Genomic DNA, 20,100 nt, shown 5'->3' with positions numbered 1-20,100 from the left:
AGAGGACTATATTGCATATGCTTGACAAGTCGATTACATAGAGATTCTATCTATCAAAATTCTGTGTCACTATTAATATCTAGAAAGAAATCGGTTGAGTGGGTTCACTTACTTAATGACAAATCTTTGCAAGAGATAACAAACACAGTGGGACGTCTTACGAAAAAACTTTGATGAACTTTTGAAACAATAAGATCAGAAATGCATAATTACATAACGTCGAGCCTCCTGATAAAAAGTAGTACCCGACATTTTCTGACCATTTTCGACGAAAGAACAAAAAGTTTTGTGACACCAAAATTGTAACAACCAGTTGACACAAATCATGCATATATTCAACTTTTAAGGGACGAATGGAATATATTTTAATTTTTATCTCTAAACTCTTTTTCTTTTCATTTTTTAATTTTTTAAAATAATAATCTTAACCCCAAAAGTCCAAAACTAAGCAACTATTCAAAATATATGTAAATCGGTTATCTTTCAATAGAAATCTGATTTAATGACGATTTCAATCTGCAATGGTTTAGATTAACCGATCAAAAATTTTATTCTGATAATAATTCTATAACTATCCAATAACCAAAACCGAATTTAATTGTTTTGGTATTTTCCAATTAAATTAATTAGACTTAGTTTAATCATTAAATCAAACCTCCCACCAAAAAAAAATAATTAAATCAAACCAAAAATTCACGAGCACATGTTCTCGGTTTAACAATAATTCCTAAACCAGCCAGACTAATCGTACGAGATCACCATCAGTCCATCACTACACAAGGATTTCTGGTTTGGCTGGTTTAACCCATCGGTTTAATAATTAACACAACACAAACACGAGAGAATCAAAACAAAATTCTCAGATTTGGTGACACGGGGTTGACCTCCACGGTGAAGACGTTTCACACGCCGGCACAGGCTGAGCACAACAAGGGTCTCCGGTGAATCTAGTGGTGCTGCAGCGGTTCACAAACTACGGCTGTGCTTTAAATCGAGAGAACAAAATCTAGAACCTTAAATAAAAATAAAAATTCAAATCCTCTGTTTCGCTTTGTGTTCTCAGGTGTAGATGTTCTGAAAAGTGAAAATAGTTTAAAGAAAGATCTATTGTCTGATGGAGATTCCAATAATTTGTAAAGCCACAGCTTCAATTTATTTCTAAGATTTGTAGTGGCTCTTTGGTTTGCAATTTTGATTCTCTACTCTTAATTTATCTGGAATTTGAATGATTGTTTTTTTTTTTTTTTTGGTATAACAACAACATACATATGAAGTCAGGGGTTGGTAGATCTACAAGTTTATTACCGACAATAAGAAGATGTTCTTAGTTCATACTTAGCTTACTATGCTTAGAGGCGCATGTGTTGCAATGGGTTAATTGATTATTCTACCCTTTTTGAATATTACTTACTTATGAGTATTAGCCAACTTTGAATCCTTTTTGGTTTAATCAGTGTGTGATTTTGATCCTCAGGCATCCTTGTTACTCAAAAGCTCTGAGACTGAAGTTGCATGTGATGTGAAGATTTTAGTAATGTGATTGGATCTTGCTCAGTTGGGAGATTGTTCAATGGAACACTATCAAGTGGTGTGGAGATAGCTGTTGCTTCATATGCTACTGCATCCGCTAAAGACTGGAAGAACAATACATAAATTCACTTTCGGATCAGAAGGTATAATTTCTCCCATTTTTAGTTTTATTTTTACAAGTTACAACAACAATATCTAGTGGACTTAGCGCGTTCTGTTTCATGACTTCAGATCGAAATGTTGTCGAAGATCAACCACAAGAAGTTTTGTAAACCTGCTTTGGGTACTGTGAGGAAAAGGAACCTTTCACCAGGATCTTGATATTTGAATATGCTCCAAATGGATCACTCTTTGAGCATTAACACTGTGAGTACTTGACAAAAGCTACAATGTCTTTATGTTGTTGGCTCGTTTTATTTGTGATCTAAATGAGAAGCATATCATTTATCTTTCCTTTTTGGGTCACAGGTTAAGAATTGCAATGCGTTCAGCATAATGGAAAATAACCGTTGTAAAAGCGAACTGTGCAATATACAAAAAACAACTTATTAGAGTATTTTTATTTAACTTTTGTGAGACTTGTACAACGGTTATTTTCTAATTCCGAATCTCAATATTTTCCAACGGCTATATTGTATATGGGACGATAAACAACCAAACGGCACCGTTTAAAGGCTTAGAGAGAGAGAGAGAGAAGTCTTATTTTAACACCCGACGCTCCCTTTGTAAACCCAACTAAAATAAAACTCTCTCTGCTCTCATCGTCTTCTTCCTTGAGAGGCGATTTGTTGATTCACTTCCTACGAAATCAAGTTCAAGAGAAGAATCAATCAATCTCTTGCGAGGAGAGATCCAAAGTCTCTAGATAAGTTCTCTTCGCTGATTTTATATGAGTTTCTAGATCTTTCTTTGCCTTTTTGATTTTCCTGTTTTAGGGTTTTCAATTTCGATTGTATTGACTCTGTTTTGTTCTTTTCATCCTTTAGCGACGATCAATCGCTTCCCAGTTCCCAAGAAATCTCCATCTCTAGGTAAGTTTTCACTGTATATCGATTTGATTGTCGTTAGGGTTTTCTTGTTTTGTTTTGGCGATAAATAGCTTCGCGATCTCCAATGAATGATATCCGCTGGAATTGCTTCTTGAAAATTTTGGGGGTTTTTGTTTCTCCGTGTTTTAGTCTGGGTAATTCAGGGGATGAAGTCGATCAAGCCTTTGCCTGAGGGTGTTCATCACTCCAAGCGTTCTGGAATTATGATGTTTGACATGACCTAAGGTTCGCAAAAGTAAAATTCTCCCCTTCTACTTTGATTTCTTCTTCTGGTTCTCTGGATTTCTTCAGATCGATCTCTCTATTTTCATGTTTCTATCTTCGTGGGTGTTGTTTCGTGCTCTGTCAAGGTTGTGGATGATGGTGAGTATAGCTCCCCTATGATTACTTTTTCCTCATGTTTGAGTCTTAATTTGAAAATATTTTACTGGTTTTGGTTTTCAGGATCAGGCGTTTCCAGAGATGATTTGGTTTTGTTGGGAAAAAGATACAGTAAGTTGTGGTGATCTTTTATGTTTGATGCACTGATAAAGGCCACTTCTTAGTTTTCGATTGAGAAACTTATCTTAAGCAATTTGTGGAAACAGCCATTTCAAAGTTTCATGATTTGGAGTCAGCCAGTGAAAATTTTGGATTCCATGGAAAGGCGTTAGCGTTAGCTTCGATATCAGATAATCCCGTTACTGGAAATAAGGACAAAAGCTATTGGGAAGCCTGATATCGAAAGGTATGGGATGACTTTGATGCTACTCAATACTCCTACATAGTTTGTGTGGCGTTAGGTTATAATTATGGTTTTAAAACAAAAATCTTACTTTCTTTGATTTTAGTATTTTCGGTTATTGGTTTTCAATTTTGTGTCTTGGGTTTCAAAATCGTTTACTTTGCCTATAGTTTTGTGTGTGTCTGTGTTCCTTATAGGTTTGGTTTTCCCTTGTGTATTATAAGTTTTTGATTGTTAGCTTCGATATCAGATAATCCCGTTACTGGAAATAAGGACAAAAGCTATTGGGAAGCCTGATATCGAAAGGTATGGGATGACTTTGATGCTACTCAATACTCCTACATAGTTTGTGTGGCGTTAGGTTATAATTATGGTTTTAAAACAAAAATCTTACTTTCTTTGATTTTAGTATTTTCGGTTATTGGTTTTCAATTTTGTGTCTTGGGTTTCAAAATCGTTTACTTTGCCTATAGTTTTGTGTGTGTCTGTGTTCCTTATAGGTTTGGTTTTCCCTTGTGTATTATAAGTTTTTGATTGCTTGCCAATTAACTAGTCTCACGTTCACTCATATGATGAGCTAGTCATAACTACAATTGTTATGTATTGGTATGCAATACTCTTTGTCTTGTTTCTATCGAGGTAATCTAAATTACCTCTCTGCTTGTCCTTGTCCCTAGTCACCTGAGCAAAAAATACTAATGCCTCGGTTCGGCTGAGGTAATTTAAATTACCTCTCTGCTTGTCCCTGCCCCTTGCATGCATGGGGGTTCCTAGTCACCTGAAAATACAAATGCCTCGGTTTCTGAGGTAATATAAATTACCTCTCTGCTTGTCCCTGTCCCTACTGTCACTGTCCCTTGAATGCATATGGGTTCCTACTGTCACTGTCCCTCGGTTTGGCTGAGGTAATCTAAATTACCTCTCAGCTTGTCCCTGTCCCTATCGGGTTTATGTCCCTGTCCCTTGAATATATTCGGGTTTCCTAGTCACCTGAGCAAAGAAACAAATGCCTCGGTTTGGCTGAGGTAATCTAAATTACCTCTCAGCTTGTCCGGTTTGATTGTCCCTGTCCCTATCGGTTTATGTCCCTGTCCCTTGAATGTATTCGGGTTCCTAGTCACCTGAGCAAAGAAACAAATGCCTGGGTTTGGCTAAGGTAATTTAAATTACCTCTCTGCTTGTCCCTGTCCCTATCGGTTTAATTGTCACTGTCCCTTGAATGCATACGGGTTTCTCGTCACCTGAGCAAAGAAAACAAATGCCTCGGTTTGGCTGAGGTAATTTAAATTACCTCTCTGCTTGTCCCTTGAATGTATTCGGGTTCCTAGTCACCTGAGCAAAGAAACAAATGCCTCGGTTTGGCTGAGGTAATCTTAATTATCTCTCAGCTTGTCCCTGTCCCTTGAATGCATATGGGTTCCTAGTCACCTGAGCAAAGAAACAAATGCCTCGGTTTGGCTGAGGTAATTTGAATTACCTCTCAGCTTGTCCCTGTCCCTTGAATGCATACGGGTTTCTCGTCACCTGAGCAAAGAAAACAAATGCCTCGGTTTGGCTGAGGTAATTTAAATTACCTCTCTGACCCTGTCCCTATCGGTTTGGTTGTCCCTGTCTCTATAATGCGTTCAGGTTCCTAGTCACCTGAGCAAAGAAAACAAATGCCTCGGTTTGGCTGAGGTAATTTAAATTACCTCTCTGACCCTGTCCCTATCGGTTTGGTTGTCCCTGTCTCTATAATGCGTTCAGGTTCCTAGTCACCTGAGCAAAGAAACAAATGCCTCGGTTTGGCTGAGGTAATCTAAATTACCTCTCAGCTTGTCCCTGTCCCTGTCCCTATCGGTTTAATTGTCCCTGTCCCTTGAATGCAAATGGGTTCCTAGTCACCTGAGCAAAGAAACAAATGCCTCGGTTTGGCTGAGGTAATTTAAATTACCTCTCAGCTTGTCCCTGTCCCTATCGGTTTATGTCCCTGTCCCTTGAATGTATCGGGTTCCTAGTCACCTGAGCAAAGAAACAAATGCCTCGCTTTGGCTGAGGTAATCTAAAGTACCTCTCAGCTTGTCCCTGTCCCTATCGGTTTAATTGTCCTTGTCCCTTGAATGCATACTAGGTCACCTGAGCAAAAAAACAAATGCCTCGGTTTGGCTGAGGTAATTTAAACCTCTCAGCTTGTCCCTGTCCCTATCGGTATGATTGTCCCTGTCCCTTGAATGCATATGGGTCTCTCGTCACCTGAGCAAAGAAACAAATGCCTCGGTTTGGCTGAGGTAATCTAAATTACCTCTCAGCTTGTCCCTGTCCCTATCGGTTTAATTGTCCCTGTCCCTTGAGTGCAAATGGGTTCCTAGTCACCTGAGCAAAGAAACAAATGCCTCGATTTGGCTGAGGTAATTTAAATTACCTCTCTGCTTGTCCCTGTCCCTATCGGTTTATGTCCCTGTCCCTTGAATGTATCGGGCTCCTAGTCACCTGAGCAAAGAAACAAATGCCTCGGTTTGGCTGAGGTAATCTAAATTACCTCTCAGCTTGTCCCTGTCCCTTGAATGCAAATGGGTTCCTAGTCACCTGATGCTAAAAGCAAATGCCTTGGTTGTTGAGGTAATCTAAATTACCTCTCAGATTGTCCCTGGCCTTGATCTCTGATTAGCAAATGAAGCAGTCCCAAATCTTTAAACTACTTGGGTTGCAGAAGTATGACATCCATGGAGCATGCATGATCACGCTTACATTTAAATTGAGGTATGTGAATTTCTTGATACTCTACGTCTGAAAATCAGGTATGTGAATTTCTATTTCGTTAATATATATGTTTATTACTTGATTCAGTTTCGTTATCTCTAAGGTTAACATTTTCTGTTGTTTATCAAATTCATTACTGTGTGGACCCATTCTCGACAAGTAGCAAACAAACTTACATAGGTCTTCTAACATCGCCTTTTTATCTTTCTTTGCATGCAGTTGTTCTCGGGTTTCTGAAGATCGTCATAAGAGTTTCAGGTTATTCTTTAGCTCCCTTTGCAGTTTGCATGCAGTTCTCGGGGGTTTTTGTCTGTTTTCGTTAAGTGTAGCCGTGTTACCATCTAGATGACTATGTGACAGGAATTTTATTATTGAAGATCGTATAGCTGGTTGGGGTTGTCATTTCTATTTTGATTAATTTATATGATGTTTACATTGTTGAAAGAGCAAACTATTTTTTCTCTAACTAGTGTGGACTGATTACTACAATGAGTGTTTTGTCTGTGTTAGTTCATATTTGATTCTTAGGGAAGCTTATATCTCTGAAATCTCTTTTGCATTTTAAGCTGTGGTTGTTGGTTGTCTTGTTATTGTTGTATACCCTTGTTTGTTTGGGTTTTCCCAGTGATGAAATGTCTATGTCTTGGTAGGATAATTCAGTTTATTCTGGAAGATAGTATAGCTGGTTGTGCTTGACATTTTTATTTTTGATTAAACTATATTTGGTGTACACATTGTTGAAAAAGCTTCGCTGACTAGTGTAGAATGATTAGTACAATAAGTGTTGTCTTGTCTGTGTTGGTTCATATTTCATTCTTAGAGAAGCTTATGTCTGAAATCTGTCACAGGCTTTTCTTGATGTGATCCATTTGTCTTGTGGAAAGATAGGAAGTTGTGTGCAGCGATAAAGCTATGCATGTTTGGATTTAGAGTGCATTGTCTCACTGTGATTCCTTATTCCAATTTAAAATATTGGGTTACCCTTTGCATCATGTAATTGATGAAACAATCTTGCTGTTAGTTACTTTCTCGGTTTTTTCCTCTATGGAAGTGTATTGTGTGGTCCTTCTCTTTTGCATTATCAGCTGTGTTGGTTGTCTTCTTGTTATCGTTGTATGCCCTTGTTTGTTTGGGATTTCCCAGTGATGAAAATGTCTACAGTTTGGCTGTTTTTGTTCATTTTTCTTATCCTAGTTATGTTTGTTTTAATGATATTGTGTGCTATGATCTGATAGATAAATCGAAGTTCATGAAGGATCGTTTATAACTTTAAGAAAATAACAACCCCCTCCCCCCCTCGCTCTCTCTTGCTGTAAGTGTGAACCACTATAAATAACCCACATAAGATTCAGATTAGGAGAAGAACTCTGGTTTTTCTTACTTCGTTATTGTTTGTTTTTCTTTTTTTTCTTGTCGTCAGTTCGTTATTGTTTGTTGAAAAGATAAAATTCTCACACATATCTTCTCTTATGTTTGAAAATCTTTCAAACAAATACAATTACAAAGTGGTATACACGTTTGAACCATTGAATCAAACATCTTAATTGTCTTAGTTGATTCTTAGAGAAGCTTATGTTTGAAATCTCTTTTGCATTTTTGGTTGTATTGGTTGTCATCTTGTTATTGTTGTTGTATGCCCTTGTTTGTTTGCAATTTCGAAGTGATGATGTCCACAATTTGGCTGTCTTGTTCATTTTTATGATATTGTGTGTTTCTATCATTTATGTTGTTCTTTTTATTTTATTGTGAATTTGTCTCTTTAACCTAATTTTTAGAAAGTACATCTTCTCTCGTAAGATAGTTATTTAAAGCTACCTATCTTGATCTGAAACGTGTCTCACATAGCCTGCTTGTTACGGTTGAAGCTGAATAATGCATGAGTTTTTTAAGTTTTGTAAATCTTATGGCATCTGCTTTGAGTGTGTTTCATGTTACTTATTCTTTCTTGGTCCTATTCTCGTTGTGGTCTGACCTTGGTTATTTAAAGATTTAGATTTTATTCCTGTTGCAATCATCATCATGTAAAGTTTGCTTGCACTCGCTTTCTGATCAGTCTATTGTCTCTGTTTGAGCTCTTAGAAGTTAGAGTTGACTGCTAAGTTTAAGCTTTTTTTTTTTACTTGCTATACTAATGCTTTTTCGTTTAGTCAGTCGAATTTCCATGGAATAATACTGAGCTGGTGTTAATTTTAATATTTGGTATGGTCTTGTTTCCTGTATACAAAGATATTACAACTACACATTTATTTGTGACAATTGATCTTGATTAGAAAGCATTTACTTACATGCAGTGTGAGTGACTACAGTGTTTTTTTTGTTTGGTGTGTTTTATTTAAGTGTAAAGATCGTATAGCTGGTTATGCTTGACATTTCTGTTTTGATTAAATTATGTTTGGTGTTCACATTGTTGAAAGAGCAAAGTATGTCTTCTCTGACTAGTGTAGAATGATTAGTAAAATGAGTGTCTTGTCGGATGTTTGATTCTTAGAGAAGCTTATGTCTGAAATCTGACATGCCTGGTCTTGATGTGATCCATTTGTCTGATGGAAAGATAGGAATGGTCGAACTATCTACCCACATTAACTTGAAATCCCGCATTATATAGCAAGTACATGTTGTTTTCGATGAAGAACCAACCTCTCCTAAAATTTCAAAACTAGCACAATCTCCAATGCAAGTTTACAATATCCCATAAAATTTAGCTGATGACACATCGACAAAACTAGAACAATCTTCTATAAAATGTCACTCTTCTTAAAGATAAAATAAAACTTCTGTGAATGCTTTATGTCATTTGATATTGAATTTAATAGTATAGTTTGTTGATTATGGGAAAGACTTCCGACCTGACGAAGTAAACTTGGTCTAGCAAGAGACATGCATTTTTCTCTTTTTTTTTTTTTTGGCTCAATATCAACTTTTTATTAACTAAAATATTATAACCAAATCCACATTATATTCACCTCAAAAACTTAGACCAAAACAAATACAATGCTTGATCAAGTATAATCTTGTAACACTAGACAAATCTAACGCTAACTAATTGAGAATCATTGTATTTTTTTAACTAAAGTAAAATAGATAACACACCACAACTATATGAAATCATTCCTTAAATCACCTAAATTAATCTAATGACACGAAAACAAATACTAACACAAAGAAAACCAAAAACTACTAGTGAAAACGATCAAATCCCAGCTATAAGAACTTCTGGATCAACATGTAGAATTTGTTTCAATAGCTTAAACACCCAAAGCGCATCATTAAAAAAGTTTGGTCTCTCCAGCTTTCACTGTTCCGGTCCTAAATCTAAAACGGATAATACATCCGATTGACCCGACCAGGAGACACAAAACACCACCAAGAGCTACAACTTTTCCAAACTAATCACACAAAAAAAACCCGAATGCTAATCTTCTTAAGATAAAGAATTGAAGCACAAATTAGCATATCATCACCTCCTCGTGCATAACTGGAAAGGCCATATCGCTGATGCCTTGTTGTCTCGCTTCTTAGCCGGTATAACACCAGAAATTGAGGAAGCTCTTGAGAAAGCGTCGGCTATGAGGGTGTCCGCAAATCTCGGCCACCGGCACACCTGAAGCCTCCCCAACAACCGGTAGACTCTAAACAACCCGACTCACCCATACATCTCCGATCTACTAGCATCTCCGGCAGAGGGGTGGAGGAAACAGGAGGTCGCGATCCGAAACTCAGATCCAACTCCCCTAAGCTGCAAGGAAGGTTGCCCGGAGCAGCTTCGAACCACCACCAGTCTTCGGAGAGGAAGGCGAGCCGAGATCTCGTCGTCCGCCACACCGTCACGACGCAACGGTTGGACTGCTCAGTACACCGGGGAGGAAGAGAGCGGGTCACTACTGGAACGACTCGACTGGGACGACAAGCTAAAGAAGGAAAACAGGGCCCTCTCACACCGCCGGCGAAGCCTTGGGCGGCGGAGAGGCAAACGAAACCAGCGGCGCTAGGGTTTGGAGGAGACTCGGGAGAGAGAAAACACGGGGCTTTTTTTTTTTTTTTTTTTTTTTTGTTGTCTCTTTTTTTAACTCTGCGTCTTTTCTCATTTTCCTCCGCTATCCTCTGTTTTCTTACCATAAAGCAAATCTATTCTCATGATCAAGAGGAAAAACAAATTTATTTGTCCAAATCATCATAACACGTAGTACGTTTTTTACTAAAAAGCAAGAGCAAAGGCTTGTTTTATGTAATTGGAAAAACGTACACTCAATTCAATATAATAAAATAGGGGCAAAAAAACTTGAGAACGATATATACTCTCCACTTCATTGTGAATTTGCAAAAACGGCTAACGTTTTAGAAAAACCCTCCAATGGCTTCGTGGACGGAAGTATTGACAAATGCTGCCATGTTTGTGATAATCCAAGCTCTGTCGTTTCTGATAATCTCCACTTCATCCGACATATTCTCTTCCGATATCAAGATGAAGAAGGGCAAGACATCTTTTGGCTTCAAACTCTCTCGTTCCCTTTCGCATTTACTCGTTTTAATCTCCGATGATGTCTCTCGTGTTGAAGAAGAAGTAGCAGATGAAGAAGCATCCTCCACCTCTCATCAAATACTAATTGTTGATTTCTATTTTCATGAACATTGATTTGTATTTGCAGACATTTGACTCATATGTTTGATCAGACATTGGCATGAAAAAGTTATCATTTTGCCATCAACATAACACTGATCATTAAATTGCTATTGATCCATTGAAAGAAGGAAACTGAAAGAGGTAAAACAGAGTTTCAGAGACCTGTTCTAAATACAGGACCTTTAGAATTCGATATGAGATGACAAAAACGATACAAGTTTTGTTTACATTTCATGTCTTTATCTTTATCCTCCCCAAACTTGACGAAAGTTAAATACTGTCATAAAGGCATAGAAATACCTGCAATTTCAGATAAAGAGGTTAATTTGTAAATGCATTGAGGAAAGCAACAACAAGTCTATATCAAATATAAGCAGCTTCCCACATAAGATAAGAGTGTTGTCAGAGTCATTGACAAATTACTAACTCTGATGAATTATGCAAATATTAATAAACGGAACCATGAATATAGAGCTGCTAATAAATGTAGTGATAGACAGTTCCAATCACAAGTAGACATTTCATGAACAGGTAACAACAATCAGAGAATGTAAAAATAGGCAAGACAAAAGCAGGGATTAAAACCACGTTCATCATAACTGAAAAGGGGATATACAATAAAAAGCAAAGTTAACACAATCTATCAGGCTCCTGTTACAGCTACGTTAATCAGAAAGAAATATACTTTCCCTATTAAGAACTAATCACCACGGTTTGACAGTGTAAGCGTGATGACACTTACTGCCATATTAACCAACCAAAATGACTAAAACTGGCACACAAGGAAGTAACAATAACATACAATGATAAAAATATACAGTTCCAACACTGAGAAACAAAGAGAATGTGAATCTTCTTGATATACAGAACATGTAACAAGTCCTCATTCTGAAATGTAATAGAGAGAGAGAGAGAGAGAGAGAGAGAGATTGAGAAAAAGGACAGACCTTGAGGAACTAAACCCCAGCTCTTAGATTCAACAGACAAACTTGAAACCAATCTGGCAGATGCTATTGCACTGTGCAGTGGAAACATCGATAAACAGCTACTTAGCTCCACTGGTAATCTGTTCAAACCATCCCCCCCACCCACATTCAAATTATCAAAACAAAATTCGCAATTTTTCACCAAAATTAATCAAACCCCAAAAGTTCATTTGCAGTAAATACCAATTTAATAGCGAAATTTCTGAGAGAAAAAAGACTGACCTGAAAGATTGATTGATACGGGCAGATGCTGAGGATGGAGATGAAGATTTAATGGGAGAAGGTATGGAAGAAACGTGGACATTCGTCTTGCTAAACTTCTGGGTTAAAGAATGTATCTTCGATGATAATCTGCAGACTTTAGAAGAAGACGCCATTGAAAAAAGAGTCAAAGAGTTGATGAAGAAGACGATGCGATCAGACATTTTAGGGTTTAAGGTGTTTCTTCTTCTGTTCTGGGGATATTTTACGGGTCGGGTCGAACCTATGGCTGAATTATCCGAAAAGGGGGGGGGGGACTGACAGACTACTGAAGCGACGCCGTATCGTCTCAAATTTGTGTCCTTCAACGGCCCAGTCAAAACCGAACCAGAGTATGGTTCAATCTAGTTTTCTCAGCTGAACCGGATTTAATAAATTCATACAGGATCTCTATAAATCATATAGGGTTAAATTAGATTCAAAGATCTGGTGTACTTTATTGTTTCTTCTTAGAGTGGTGGTGTCATATGTGATAATATCTAAATAGAAGGCACATTCAGAGTTAGTGTGCTAATTCTCTCGGTGCTTTGAAGATGTCAACCTTATTATTGGATAGATTCAACGAGAGTTGAAATTAAGCATGCACCAATCAAAAAACTTTGTATGAAATGCAATTAAATTATTAATGTGGATCAACTATTCATATAATTATTAACTCAAACATATATTATATTGATTGGTATGCATATTCTGGAGTCCTGACATACATGAAGCATGTTTATACTATATACAAGTTCATTACTCTAACAACAACAAAGAACTTGGCAGTCATTTAATCCTAAAAATCTTGGTAAGAACTGTATGAAGCAACATTAGGAAATAAATGTTTAGCCAAAAAAGAAACCTTAACGACAGGGACAGTGCATTAAAATGTTCCTGCATTAAGCTATATAGACATCTTGTTGGTCATCATGAAACAAAGGAAGAAAAGTTATATAAAAAGGCGACCACACTTTATTTAACTCATCTGAACCACTATGATCTTGTGAATCAGTAAGGTGTGTATACACATCCTAAAACAAATAAAATTATCAAATGTGTCGGATACAAATTTATAATATTTTATAAAAGCCTATTTAGCAAAACAAGGGAGCTTGTTGAAATTTATACATAAGACAAAACAAGGTTCGGGACTACTACGGGAAGGACAATAAACCGCCTCAAATGGTGAACATATAAAACTTGTCAACTTTGATCCCCAAAATATTCTGAACTAAACATGGCACACATATTCATTAATTAATCACTCTAAACTCTTACAGATATATATATATATATATATGCTTATGTAGTAATCCTTCCAAAACTTAAAATTTTGTCTTTTACGCATAATTTTGAAGAAAAGAAAAAAAAAGATACGGGTGATTAACAGTTTAACACGAGACACTAATTAATCGTTGTGTTATTCATTGTCGCGAAAATAGCACATTGCCCGAGCGGGACAACCGCCGCTAAAACGTTATAACGTTTTGCTTAAGATTTGTTGTTGTTTTCTAGTAATTATTTATGTTGAAAATAGTATCGCTTTATAGATTAGCTTCTCAAGAAGTGTGACAAGACGAGGCTGATAATAAACAGCCGTAAATATTTAACAATCGGAGAGTGACTGACTCTGGTCAGAGAAACGCAGCTTATTATGGTCCTATGATGGTGACTGGTCTAAACTCTTATCAATGACACACACAATTTGTTTGACTCTAGTTTAGTGTAAAACTAATTTACTGGCTAATGCAGAGATCGTTTCAGCTTACTAAAAGTTACAATCATTTAAATTTCGAACAAAAGTGTTTCTTACATGCTGAAGAGGAAAAAAAAATAACAAAGTTTTGTTTACGCTTTTTATATCAAAGAAGAAAGAACAAAAGGTTAAAGAACACAATGCAACTTTGCAGAGATATTTGAAACTTGATGCAATGATGCTATGTAGTCTTTATAAGTATCATTTCGTTATCACTCTGATATTGTTTTGTTAATTAGTACTTTAAAAGGTTTTAAATAATTAATTATTATTATAATTTTACAGCCTCATGAAACCAAAGAACATTGGGAATGAGAAAAAACACAAAATAACTTTCAAATTTTTTTTTTAACATCAAAATAACTTTCTAATTAGAAATATAAGTTTTGTATCATTATATACCTTCAATGTTCTTGATTAATCTAAATTTAAATATAAATATTATTGGTTTATAGTCACTAATTTTTTTTTTTTGGTATGTGTGAACCAATAATATTTAATTAGGAACACACAGTGCACACACTCACATATACAGAGAGACAATGATTTAAGGGTTTTTGGTTCACTGTGTAGACAAAATCAAAACTAAAAGGCAGCTTTTTTTTTAAATTTATTTAACAAATTTTCGCGCTTTTCTACTTGTTTGTATGTGAGCCAGCATTTATGCTTCCTTCTTCTCTAGATTTTTATTATTACACTGTCTTGTTTCTATCTCTGTAAACGTGCTTTTTCTTGTTTAAAGCTGAGAACTTCCCAAGTCAGACAAAGACATAGCGATATCAATTGATATCAATGCTTCAAGTAAAGTTAGTAATCCCTCATATACTAAATTAAATAAACGTTCTGTTTCACTTGTGTCTTCACCCTCCTTATCTCTCTCGTTTCATGGCGGTGAAATATATGAGTGCTTAGCTTAGCTTAGCTTAGCTTGGTGAGATATATCTTAATATTATATATACTGTTGTACTTGTGATGCGGTTGTACACATGATTTTTGATGATAATATAATATATCTTTATCAATCTCTTTCCCATGCTATATACTCTTCTGCCAAAATCTAGTCTAAAGGATACTTCTTTTGGCAGTTTCTGTTTCAAAAAAAATAACTCATTAATCTCATTCTCTTACTCTAGGTGTCATTTTGAAGATTGGTAAAAGGGGTTTAGATCCAAATAAAGGAAGTGGCTTTATTTCCTTTGGCTGTCTGTTTCTTGAGAAACATTTTGGCAGTGATTTGACTATTGAGTGATTGGATTGAGAGTATAAGCATCTCTTTGGATCCTTGAGAGATCTTCAGCATAAAGTTTTGATTTTTTTATTCGAAAGAGTACAAGGGGTCTTAGATTGGGTTTTTGCACCAGAAGCTGGTGGGTAAATCTCAAAAAAGTCAGGGTCTTGTATTTTGTGTTTTGATGTTTATGTGATTCAGTTGGTGAGAGGTCTTGTCTTGTCTTATGCGTTTTGTATCCATCTGCAAAATCAAGCAGTGTGTGTGTTTGGCTGATTTTGTCTCCATTTCCAACTTGCCATAATAATGCAATCATATCTACTGGATCTATCTCTCCTGGAAACTACACTATCTCTGAGGATCATTTAGAAATCTTTTGGGAGGAGAGGAGTCTTGAGATTTGTTCTTGCATTAGTCTCTATTACAATGATGCGAGGTAAACAGGAGAAGAGATTAGGTTCTAATGGGACTGAGAATGTTCTTGTTGCTGTTAAAGCATCTAGAGAGATCTCCAAGACAGCTTTGGTTTGGGCTTTGACTCATATTGTTAAACCTGGAGACTGCATTACTCTCATTGTTGTCGTCACTTCTCATCATGCTGGTAATTTTTCATCTTTTTGGGACTAAATCATGGAGATTAGTTTGGTCTGTTTTTATTCAATATCTTGTTTGTTTGTTTCTTCTATGATGAAATTGTTAGGCAGAAAGCTATGGACTTTCCCGAGGTTTGCTGGAGATTGTGCTACTGGTCATCGGAAATTGCATTCTGATGCAATTCCTGAGATAAAGAGTGATCTCACTGATACTTGTTCCCAAATGATTCTCCAGCTTCATGATGTCTATGATCCAAACAAGGTTTATTCATTGGGCCCTCATCGAATAATGATATCTCTGTCTGAAACATCGAAATGTATTCTCATGCCTTGTTTCTTTTGAAGGTTAATGTCAGGATCAAGATTGTTTCTGGATCACCATGTGGAGCTGTTGCAGCTGAGGCCAAGAAATCACAAGCAAATTGGATAGTCCTGGATAAGTAAGTAAATAATCTAATTCCGTTCTTTATTTCTCTAGTTTTTTACTCTCTCTCTCTCTCTCTCTCTCTCTCTCTCTCTCTCTCTGTGACGTTGAATGATTCTTTTACAGGCATCTTAAGCATGAAGAGAAACGGTGTTTAGATGAGCTACAATGTAACATTGTGGCGATGAAGCGTTCTCAGGCAAAAGTTCTGCGCTTGAACTTGGTCGGGTCACCAACAAAGGAACCTGAATTAGCATCTGAAAAGCACAAAAACAGGTTGTTAGATTCTGTTAAAGGGGTAGCTACAACAACTCCAATGAGCAGTCCTGAGGTTGAGACATCATTCACAGGAACAGAAGCTGGGACTTCATCAGTTTCTAGCTCTGACCTCGGAACATCATCGCCTTTTTTCACGGTGGAAGTGAAAAAGGATGAAACTTTGGTCATCAAAGAGAATGAATCCGATTCTGATTCAGAGAGTGAAAATGTATCACTACCTTCCACTAGTTTGAGATACCAGCCATGGATATCTGAATATCTTGGCACTCATCGCCTCTCATTGCAGGAATCTGAGGAGAGTCTGTGGAAAACTAATGATAAGACTGCTCAAGTATCTACTAAAAAGGCTTTGCTTGAGAAAATTTCTAAGCTTGGTGATGGAGAAGAAGAAGAAGCTATGTCAAGTAAAAAAAGTGACTTGGAGGAGTTTAGTGGAAACTTAAGAGAAACAATTTCGCTACCACGAAATGCTCCTCCTGTGCCGGCACCTCTCTGTTCTATCTGTCAGCACAAAACGCCTGTATTTGGAAAACCACCGAGGTTTTTCTCATACAAAGAGCTAGACCTTGCAACAAATGGGTTTTCACGAGCTAATTTCTTGGCAGAAGGTGGATTTGGATCTGTTCATAGAGGTGTATTACCTGAAGGCCAGATTGTAGCAGTGAAGCAACACAAACTGGCTAGTACACAAGGAGATGTAGAGTTTTGCTCTGAAGTAGAAGTTTTGAGTTGTGCTCAGCATCGAAACGTAGTAATGTTAATAGGTTTCTGCATCGAAGAAGGCAGAAGACTCTTGGTCTATGAATACATATGCAATGGATCATTAGACTCTCATCTATACGGTAAATCTTATGTAGAGTTTGGAAGTAAGTGAAGTTAGAAACTTAATATTAGAGTTTAACTAACTTCAATGAAAATGTCCATTCAGGTCGACATAAAGACGCTTTGGGATGGCCTGCAAGGCAGAAAATCGCGGTTGGAGCAGCTCGAGGTCTTAGATATCTACATGAAGAGTGTAGAGTGGGTTGCATTGTTCACAGAGACATGAGGCCTAACAATATACTAATCACTCATGACTATGAGCCACTGGTATTTATATTATCTTCAACAACAGTTTACCCTCTTTTCTTTCTATACATAAGTACATACGTTTGATTCTGTTTTTGTTTTTTTCTGTCAGGTTGGAGATTTTGGTTTAGCGCGGTGGCAGCCTGATGGAGAGCTCGGTGTAGATACGCGTGTGATAGGAACTTTCGGGTAAGAAAAATAATAACAAAACTATCATTCTCTCTAAGTATCTCAAGAATATAATAGTTTCTCAATTACTACTAATGTGTGTTTTGGTTTGTGTAGCTATTTGGCTCCAGAGTATACTCAAAGTGGACAAATAACAGAGAAAGCTGATGTTTACTCCTTTGGGGTTGTATTGATTGAGCTAATCACGGGTCGTAAAGCAATGGATATTTACAGACCAAAGGGACAGCAATGTTTAACTGAATGGGTAAATCTAAATATATCCTTTTTCCTTAGTTCATTTTGATCTCCTTTTGTAAGTTTCTTCTTTTAATTTCATTTTGAGTCTCATTTTGTTTAGGCAAGGTCCTTATTAGAAGAGTATGCGGTTGAGGAACTGGTTGATCCGAGGCTTGAGAAGAGATATTCAGAAACAGAAGTCATCTGTATGATTCATACAGCTTCATTGTGTATACGTAGAGACCCACATTTGCGTCCTCGTATGTCTCAGGTAAAAGAAACTCACCTTTCTTGAAACATGCTCATGTGTTGTTATAAGTCAATAAAACTCTCTCAGTGTGTCTGATCGATCTCTTTAATGTTGTTGAAGGTGTTGCGTCTATTGGAAGGAGATATGGTAATAAATGAAATCTCAGGGAGGTTTAGTGGAAGATTATCAATTGAGAGAGGTCAGAGAGATCATAAGTAAGCAAATGCAGAGTTTAACAAGAAGCTTTAAGGGAAGAAAAGACTTAAACTTTGTCTGTAATTTTGTTTTTAGTTCCTTAATGAAGTTGATCACTTTTTTTTTTTGTATAGTGCGTAGGATCGATCAATACAAGGATTGTGAATAAATCAAAGTCCTCTAAATTGGCAATTATGGGGTGATTAGTGCTATGAATAAAGCAAGCTGTTTAACAAATTGAACATTCTCAAGCTTTCTCAATGACACCAAAGTAGCAACATAAAGAAAAAAAAAAACAACAAATTTATAAAAAAAAAATGATCAAATTAGGTTATAATTATTTATGAGGAAGGGTATGACATGAGGCCTGAAGATTCAGTGACCGCCGCAGCTTCCTCATCAAGAAACAAATTATCACTTCTCCTAACCGCCGCGTGAATCGATAGCAGCACGGTGGCGGTTAACAACGAACCGAGGATATTCCAAGTAGCGTGAGTCAGCAAAAGCATCACGATCGTCAGAACCGATAAAGCGATGAGAACCGTACGATCGTCGATCTGGTAACCGAAAACCACAAGAGGCTCGTCGCGGAGGAAGTAGAGAAAGATCCAGAAGACGACCAAGATCGATAACACGATTAACGAGGTCGGGTGGTAGAGAAGGCTAAGGAAGAGGATGAAGAGGACTCCGATGGCGTAGTTTGCTCTGAAGTAGCCGAGGTTCGTCTTGATCCTCGAGACGGCGTCGAAGAAACCGTGTGGGACGGTCATGGATTCGAAATCGAACATCGATTTCCATGGGCGGCGCGTGGCGAGACCGGATTTTATACGGTGTTTGGCGCTTGAGATGTATTCGAGATCTATCGCCGGCGATGGATGTGACGACGTCGGAATCGCGCCGTAGTTCGTCATTCTCGTTTCTTCCACGCGAGCGAGATTTGAGAGAGAGAGAGAGAGAGAGAGAGAGGGGAAGAAGAGAGTAACAAAGCAACAATAATATTAAAAAAAAAAAAGAATGTCAAATATAGATAAAAGTTGTTATACATAACCAAATAATGAAATAAATACATAAATGTTTGTATACTGTAATAATTCTATCTAATGTAATAGTTTCCAACTTTCACACGATTTTTATTTGTTTTTTAGCACTTTATAATTACACTACCGCATTATTAGGCGGATAATTTTTTTTTAAAAATGATAAATTTAAAAAAAAAAAATTTAAAATAATAAAATAGTAATACACATATTTTTAAAATTTTCTCTTGTAACATTTTAATATTGAATATGAATCTCTTGTAACTTGGTAAATCGTTTCGTGTCCTTATTGTATTGATTCATCAGTATATATACAAGTATACTAGGGTTACAAAGGACATAATTGGAATATTATATTATTCCTATTCTATCACTCCCCCGCAATCGAAGCCAGATTATTCATGACGTCAGAATTGGACTTGAACTCCATGAAAAAGGTGTATTGGTTGGACGATGGTATATGAATTACACAGATGTGAGCCAAGGCAATGCGTTCGCGGACAAAATGTATATCAATTTCCACATGTTTTGTGTGCTGATGTTGCACCGGGTTGGACGAGAGATAGACGGCACTAACATTGTCGCAATAGACAAGAGTTGCAGTGTTGAGAGGACAATGAAGCTCAAGAAGTAGGTCCCGAAGCCAAATCGCTTCAGCTACAACATTGGCCACCCCCTCTGTATTCCGTCTCTGCACTTGAGCGGGAAACTGTGTGTTGGCGTTTGGACGACCAAGAGATGAGGTTGTCTCCATGAAAAATGCAGTATCCAGAGGTGGATCGCCGTGTCGAGGGACAACCTGCCCAGTCAACATTAGTGTAGGCGGTTAAGGTCGAGTGCTTTGTTGGCGTGAGCTGCAAGCCATTCTAAATGGTGCCTTTAACATAACGAATGATACGCTCGAGAGGATTGTAATGGGATTCGCGTGGATCATGCATGAAGAGGCACACCTGTTGGACTGCGTAGGCAATAT

At 37.1% G+C, this 20,100-nt stretch overlaps 3 protein-coding genes, 2 long non-coding RNA genes and 1 pseudogene across 8 annotated transcripts; 4 read left to right on the top strand and 2 right to left on the bottom strand.

Moving 5' to 3' along the window:
• The first annotated feature begins 2,263 nt into the window (after window positions 1-2,263).
• Window positions 2,264-3,871, top strand: LOC104778391 (uncharacterized). Its single transcript, XR_015594621.1, has 6 exons — window positions 2,264-2,561; window positions 2,709-2,804; window positions 2,930-2,942; window positions 3,024-3,071; window positions 3,167-3,306; window positions 3,554-3,871. It is a non-coding gene; the product is annotated as an uncharacterized LOC104778391 (long non-coding RNA).
• Window positions 3,872-5,909: 2,038 nt separating this feature from the next.
• LOC147947904 (uncharacterized) lies at window positions 5,910-6,505 on the top strand. The gene is made up of 2 exons (XR_015594622.1): window positions 5,910-6,042; window positions 6,262-6,505. It is a non-coding gene; the product is annotated as an uncharacterized LOC147947904 (long non-coding RNA).
• Window positions 6,506-10,272: 3,767 nt separating this feature from the next.
• LOC104778390 (uncharacterized) lies at window positions 10,273-10,712 on the top strand. The gene has a single exon (XM_010502828.3). The coding sequence runs from the start codon at window positions 10,394-10,396 to the stop codon at window positions 10,673-10,675; it is 282 nt and encodes a 93-aa protein (XP_010501130.2). The 5' UTR covers window positions 10,273-10,393; the 3' UTR covers window positions 10,676-10,712.
• Window positions 10,713-10,736: 24 nt separating this feature from the next.
• On the bottom strand, window positions 10,737-12,207 carry LOC104778389 (uncharacterized). The gene is made up of 3 exons (XM_010502827.3): window positions 11,872-12,207; window positions 11,611-11,729; window positions 10,737-10,963 (listed from the first exon to the last, which is right to left on the bottom strand). The coding sequence occupies exons 1-3, from the start codon at window positions 12,072-12,074 to the stop codon at window positions 10,944-10,946; spliced, it is 342 nt and encodes a 113-aa protein (XP_010501129.2). The 5' UTR covers window positions 12,075-12,207; the 3' UTR covers window positions 10,737-10,943.
• A 2,205-nt stretch (window positions 12,208-14,412) lies between these two features.
• Window positions 14,413-18,282, top strand: LOC104778387 (inactive protein kinase SELMODRAFT_444075-like). 3 transcript variants are annotated; one of them, XM_087507107.1, is made up of 10 exons: window positions 14,413-14,579; window positions 14,782-15,477; window positions 15,577-15,731; window positions 15,815-15,909; window positions 16,020-17,014; window positions 17,101-17,261; window positions 17,353-17,429; window positions 17,526-17,673; window positions 17,767-17,916; window positions 18,016-18,282. In XM_087507107.1, the coding sequence occupies exons 2-10, from the start codon at window positions 15,303-15,305 to the stop codon at window positions 18,112-18,114; spliced, it is 2,055 nt and encodes a 684-aa protein (XP_087363233.1). In that variant the 5' UTR covers window positions 14,413-14,579; window positions 14,782-15,302; the 3' UTR covers window positions 18,115-18,282. The 3 variants fall into 3 exon arrangements, with proteins under 3 accessions (XP_087363233.1, XP_087363234.1, XP_010501127.1); XM_087507108.1 differs by having other exon boundaries at window positions 14,421-15,477; window positions 16,020-16,380; window positions 16,459-17,014; XM_010502825.3 differs by having other exon boundaries at window positions 14,494-15,477.
• A 34-nt stretch (window positions 18,283-18,316) lies between these two features.
• Window positions 18,317-19,207, bottom strand: LOC104778386 (PRA1 family protein F2 pseudogene; annotated as a pseudogene). Its single transcript, XR_015594616.1, has one exon. The product of XR_015594616.1 is annotated as a PRA1 family protein F2 pseudogene (transcript).
• Between the last annotated feature and the right edge of the window lie 893 nt (window positions 19,208-20,100).

The sequence above is a fragment of the Camelina sativa genome, chromosome 3, assembly GCF_030686135.1.
Source record: "Camelina sativa cultivar CO46 ecotype springtype chromosome 3, ASM3068613v1".
Lineage (NCBI taxonomy): Eukaryota > Viridiplantae > Streptophyta > Magnoliopsida > Brassicales > Brassicaceae > Camelina > Camelina sativa.
This window is presented reverse-complemented; position numbering and strand designations above follow the sequence as displayed.